Genomic DNA, 6,000 nt, shown 5'->3' with positions numbered 1-6,000 from the left:
TAGCAGGGGAAAGATGTTTTTTTTTATTATTATTTGGGGGTAAATTGTTCCTTTAAAATGATCTTAGTCTACATTTTACACCTTTGTAATATTTCATAGTACCATATAAACAAGTAAAAAGAGGGAAATTTAGTAGGTTTTTGTAAGATTATATAAACTCCTTTTTACCTTTGTGCTCAGTTCATTCCTTTATAGACCTTTTTCCACAGCAGCCATTTTGACATGAAATAGTGTATATGCAAGTGTTATCAGTGCTACTTATTAAAGTTCTGTTATATTCGGGTCAAACAGAGTCAGAGAGCTGTTGTTGTACAGGTTGGCTCACTGGAAAGACTGCTACAGTTAACTGAATGGGATCTTAATTAGTATCATTGATAACGTGTTTATCCTATCTTACTATTTCATGTCAATAAAGCTGCTGTCCAAAAGGTCTATCAATATTCCTGTTTTTTTTTATTTACTGATTGAATGTCAGTGGACAGAATAAAACATGTTTGGCTTCATGACTGTTTAACTGAGCAACTGACTCACCGTCATATGAATGTGAAACATGCTAGCAAATGATAATAATAATAATAATAATAATAATAAAAACATGTTTGAGCAGAACCAGCAGTGATCAGGCTGAAGAGGTGCAGTCCTAGATGAAACTTGACATACCTTCAACCACACTGAGCTCTCTGCAGTCAGCTAGATTCATCATCAGTATCACCTCTACAAAGTAAAAAAAACAACAAAAAAACAAAAAACAGTGAAGCCAAGATCATTTCATGGGACCAAAAAAAGCTTCTACTAATGTTAACTGATTGCATGTACCATGAATTACCATTACCTGTCCAGCAGAAAAACAAACAAACAAACAAACACTAAGTGTTAACGCCATAATGTATTCAGTGATTACAGCATTGTACTTTTCCATTTTTTATTTCACTGTATTAAGTTTGGTTCATTAGCTTACAGAAGGGGTTTGCTCATTTAATTTTAGTTTGTGTAAAAATGTTTTAGTTTTTGTTTCTTTAAATATTAATCAGGGACTAGATTTCATAAATTCAGAATAGGTATTACAAAACATCTGGTTCAGTCATGTAAGCGCCCTACTCTCAAAAAGATTAACAAATGCCTCATGTTTGTGTTGACAAATTTGACCAAATTGACTAAAACTGGCATTTCATGTGTAATTTTAGTTTTTGAAAGTACAATATTTTAGGTTTGTTTTTTCTAAATGTCTAGTTTTATTTTATTTCAGTTAATTAAGTATAATTCCGTATATTCTGCAGCACCCTTCACATGCACAGTTATGTTTCCACATGCACCACATTAAAATTGGCATTTACCAATCCATAAAGTTTATTCAGAGTAAATGACACCAAAAGGGAAAAAAACTCAACACTGAAGTCATTACATGTTTTGCCATGTGATCAAATAAAAGAGAAGACACAGATGAACAATTTAACATGAGATTTATTTTGTGAAAACTGTTCACTTCTTTGCTGCCTCCTTCTGGAGCTTCTTCACCTCATGCTTGATGATCTTGTTCCTCTGCAGAAACAAAAAGGAATAAGTGCATTAATTAAAGAAATACTCATCGGCTGCTGTAGGATCACTACAATTTACTCTTAGACTAATTGAGCCTTTAAACTCAAGTGTCAGTGGGTGTTAATCAAGCTGCAGCACAGAAATTAATCATCAATTTTCATTTGTCAGCCAAAGAGTGAGCATTGACAACAACACTAAGTGTTGTCAATGCTTGATCACAGGCACAATTAAACCAAACTGACCCATCATTAATTTATTAGCTGCAGATGTTCAGTGTGTGTGAAAAGGCTCCGATCACATTCAACACAGCCTTCCTCACAGAGCAAGGTGGACAACAGACCTCTTTCACAAGAGCCATGTTGATTTGAAATAGTAAACAGTGTTGTCACGGTAACAATATTCAATCATGATATAGTTAAAGTACTACAATGATTACTTCATTAGTTGCCACCTACTGAATTAATTACTTACTAGTCTTGAAAAAAAAAAAAAAAAGATTTCAGCTTCTAAAATTTTTTGGTCTCTTTACTCCTCTGACAGCTAATTTTGTTTTTTGTTTTTTTGAATACGCTGTACACAGTGCTGGTACAGACGAGTCCCTCGACACTGTCTGGGTTTGCTGCAAGCCAATTTTCAGGTAGGACAATAAAGACTGATAGCTTTGTCGCTCTCAATACAATAAATGAAAGATACTGTATCATTTTGAAAATATGATGCCTTTGACAACCTGAACAGGTCTCACTAACAAAACAAATCAAGGTCCCTCTGCATTTAGTGCAGCACAACATTTCCAATGAACCAGCACGCACAACAGCAGCACACTGTCCTTCATTAGTATTGCCTGTAACACATTATTTCATACCAAAATAACGGATGTGAAAAGGTCTGTCGTTACATTTGTAAGCTGGCTTCACTACATCCGTCAGACTCATCCAGCTCATAGAAGTGGAGCCCTCATCACTGAATTCATTTATTCATATTCAACGATTTTCTTGCTCATTTGTTTATACTGTCCAGCCAGAATTAAGCATATCATTTTCATCTGTTGCACTTACCATCCTCTTGGCCTTCATCACCTTGTAGCGGTCAAAGTCAGACATTTTGGCCCTCTGCAAAGACAAGCAAAAAGAAAACAGTCAGGTTTACACAATCAGAGTGGTTCTTTCCTCGTAAGGATCATCTTAGCTCACTAGACTTAAGTTTTGTGACCCTACTTCATTTGCTCATGACTGTGTGCAGTACACGACCTTAAAAGTGAGGAAAATGTTTTAATAGAGTGCAGCCAGTAACACTGAATGTATCAATCTGAATTTTAAGTATTGGGTAGGGAAAAGAGTGAGTTTAAACAAGGTAACTGTCTGTTATGTTGCATGTGACATCATTCAGGTCCACTTGTAAGTGTTGGTGAGAGTACAAAACACTTCCAAATACTGTGATTGTGTTATCCATACTGTGATATTTGATTTTGTCTATTATCCAGCCCTAGCACCCATGTGTTGGTTTGACATAATAGAATTAAACCATCCAGTAAAAATCACCATTGCACCAGGCAGGCAACTACCTCACTCCACAACCTCAGACCACCTTCCCATCTATGTACGACCCAGCTGCTCACATTATGAGCTCTGGTGAGATGGGAGCCAATGGTTTCACCTACCTATTAACTCTGTCACGACAACCTAAGCTTTTACAATAATGGTATGTGAAATTAACATTTCCAGTGTAAAGCAAACCATATTGATGTGTGTATACCCATTTCTCCCAAATGCCGTAATAATAAATTGACAGATGTGTAGCTAAAGTTTGGAACACGATACAGTATAATTACAGCCCCACTGGGAAAAAAAGGCAAAACCCTAACAGCCAAAAAACACAATTTCTGATTCTATAGCCATGTTTTAGACATTTCCAATACCATCGGTAGTATTCAATGCTATAGAATCAAGCAGTCTAACATGTTGATGGTGACAGAAACACAAACGCAGCCTTTACCTTCTGTCTTGCCTCGATCTTCTTGGCCCAGCTGCTCTGTGCCCACTTGTCGTTGACTCCGGCCTTCTCCCAGGCTCTCCTCACAAACTTCTGGCGGGCACTGTGAATCATTACATACAGTCAGTGGTGACACAGGAGGCATCAGTAATGTTTCATCACAGTGTTTCTAAAACTACAACAAAAAGACAGCAGATTCACGTTGACACCAAGGCCCTGTGTTAGGTAGCGTGATCAGACACAACTGGACATATCTTATATAAGATGATAGTCACATTAGGTACACTTATGTACACATTTGCAGTGTGAGAACAAATCTGCCATCGACTACAATGATAGCCACCTTATGAAACACTGCAAAGTAGCTCATTCTCTCATTTGTGTTAAACTGGGTTGCCTTAATTAACTGAAAATAAAAAAAAAAACAAAAACAGATCAACAGATTCTATTACCTTTAAGAGTTTTTTAATTTTTTGTTGAAGACCAGTGGCATACAGTACATTTAAGAGGCACTGGATTATTTACACTGTATTATCGTGCATGTAATATTAACATGATATTTCTTTAAAAAGAGAGAACAAACAAAAAATAAAACAGCACCGGTATTTGCAAATTACCCTTAGTGTGGGAATATTTACTTGGACTTCAATCTTACAAAGAATTTTTGGTAGTGAGGACCTGACCAGTGCTTTCACTCACCTGTGAGGTACTTTGATGACGTAGTCTGTGAGCTGCATGCACTTGAAGGGCATGGACTGCCTCTTCACGCCTGTGCAGGGACCGTCAACAAGAGCCTGAAAAGCACAGGACACACAAAACAATCAGCCAACAAGTACACAGTATTCATAACAGTGATCGATTCACTCTTCTCCAGAGAACTCACCCTGTTTTGGTCGATGACATCTACGATGGCCACCAGCTTGCCAGCATGGGGTCCGAAAGAGATGTAGGCAACACGGCCAATCTCAACGAAGCGCTTGAACACCTGGGAAACACAAGAGAGAATAAGTACAGGCAAGACTCTTAAAAAAATGCAACATTAACTCCTTTAACTGATCTAGTCTCATACATCATTTATAACAGAAAAAGCTTTAAGAAATCAAGTAGGGGGTAGTATTAAAAAATATGTAAGTGATGCCACAGTTTTACATTGCCACACATTTTAATTTTTTTCTATGTGTCTCCTTGTTGAATATAGGGTTTAGTGCAAGGAAACTAAAAAAGGAGTAAGTCATTTCATCATTAAAAGACTATGGAAATTTATGGGAGAAGCACACTAAAACCCAACATATCTACAATATTTGACCTTTAGTGAAGAAATGCTTCTGCAAACCCAAAGAACACTTCAGAGTAACATACTGACCGATTTTCAAATTTTATCCAAACATGTTGTTACAGGGACACCACATGTTAAAATATGTTTAACAGCCACCTTGATTATTAGTTGTGCATTAGCAGGCTATAAACTAACCCTTCAAATGCAGGAATATAGGACATTTTTGACAACACTTGCTATCATTAGCCCTGTCAATCATGGTGAGGCAGCCTCGAAATCGGAATTAAGAGAAAAGAAATACAGCTGTTAACGATTTGTTCTCAACTTTACAGCATGATCATGAGGCAATTTTATAAGCTGTCTCTTCATATAATTCCTTAAAACTTTCTCTCTCTCTCTCATTCAGAACATATAAACTGTTTTATGCTGCAACTTCTATGAGGTTGATTTATACTAAGATGTCTGGATTGCACTGCACATTTAGAGAATTACAATTGATCAGGAAAGCACTCGACTTGCTATGACGGCGACCACACAACACTTATTTCTAGGACAACCCAAAAATGTCAGTATGTGGTTGGGGAAACTACCAAGCATAAAAGCACAAGTTACCAGCTTGTAGCATACCACTGTACAGAAACAGCTCATATATACAGTTCAATTAGCTAATGTTAGCTCGCTGATGTTTCCTGCTAACGACTTGCGTGCTGTCCAGAAAACGAAGACAACATTTAAAGGTAGGTATAAATTAAAAACGGCCTAAGCCATGATGTAAGTCCATGTTCTAGTGACAAATCAAGTGGATCTAGTTTATTTAACAAGGCAGTTCTCGGCCCTCTCCGCCTGCCGGACCACGTTGTAATGCGGGCGATAGCCGACATCTTACAGACTTAACGTTAAAACTCTAAATAAACCTTAGTTATCATATCAAACACTTCACAAACATGCATATGAGTGTGTTAGTAACGCATATGGATGTGGTTGTCCCAGAATAAAGAGGTATATACAAAGAAATTCGACTTAGAAGCTGTAAAACTCTCATGGCGAACTCACCATGATGGCAGTCCGGGTGCAGAAAGGACGTTACAGCTTCCGCCTCACGCACATACGGCTTCCGCCGAATCAATACGCATGCGCAGTGACTTATGGTTTTGGTTGAAAGAACATCTTAATTATTACCACTCCTTATTTATATTATC

At 37.3% G+C, this 6,000-nt stretch overlaps 1 protein-coding gene across 1 annotated transcript; it reads right to left on the bottom strand.

Annotated features, from left to right (window-relative positions):
- Positions 1 to 1,443: 1,443 nt before the first annotated feature.
- rpl14 (ribosomal protein L14) lies at positions 1,444 to 5,986 on the bottom strand. The gene is made up of 6 exons (XM_084739388.1): positions 5,855 to 5,986; positions 4,409 to 4,510; positions 4,225 to 4,319; positions 3,529 to 3,628; positions 2,592 to 2,645; positions 1,444 to 1,539 (listed from the first exon to the last, which is right to left on the bottom strand). The coding sequence occupies exons 1-6, from the start codon at positions 5,855 to 5,857 to the stop codon at positions 1,480 to 1,482; spliced, it is 414 nt and encodes a 137-aa protein (XP_084595514.1). The 5' UTR covers positions 5,858 to 5,986; the 3' UTR covers positions 1,444 to 1,479.
- Positions 5,987 to 6,000: the final 14 nt, after the last annotated feature.

The sequence above is a fragment of the Lutjanus erythropterus genome, chromosome 16, assembly GCF_056507025.1.
Source record: "Lutjanus erythropterus isolate fLutEry1 chromosome 16, fLutEry1.hap2, whole genome shotgun sequence".
In the NCBI taxonomy this organism is placed as follows: domain Eukaryota; kingdom Metazoa; phylum Chordata; class Actinopteri; order Lutjaniformes; family Lutjanidae; genus Lutjanus; species Lutjanus erythropterus.
The sequence above is the reverse complement of the archived record's forward strand: the minus strand, read 5'-3'. Positions and strand labels throughout refer to the sequence as shown.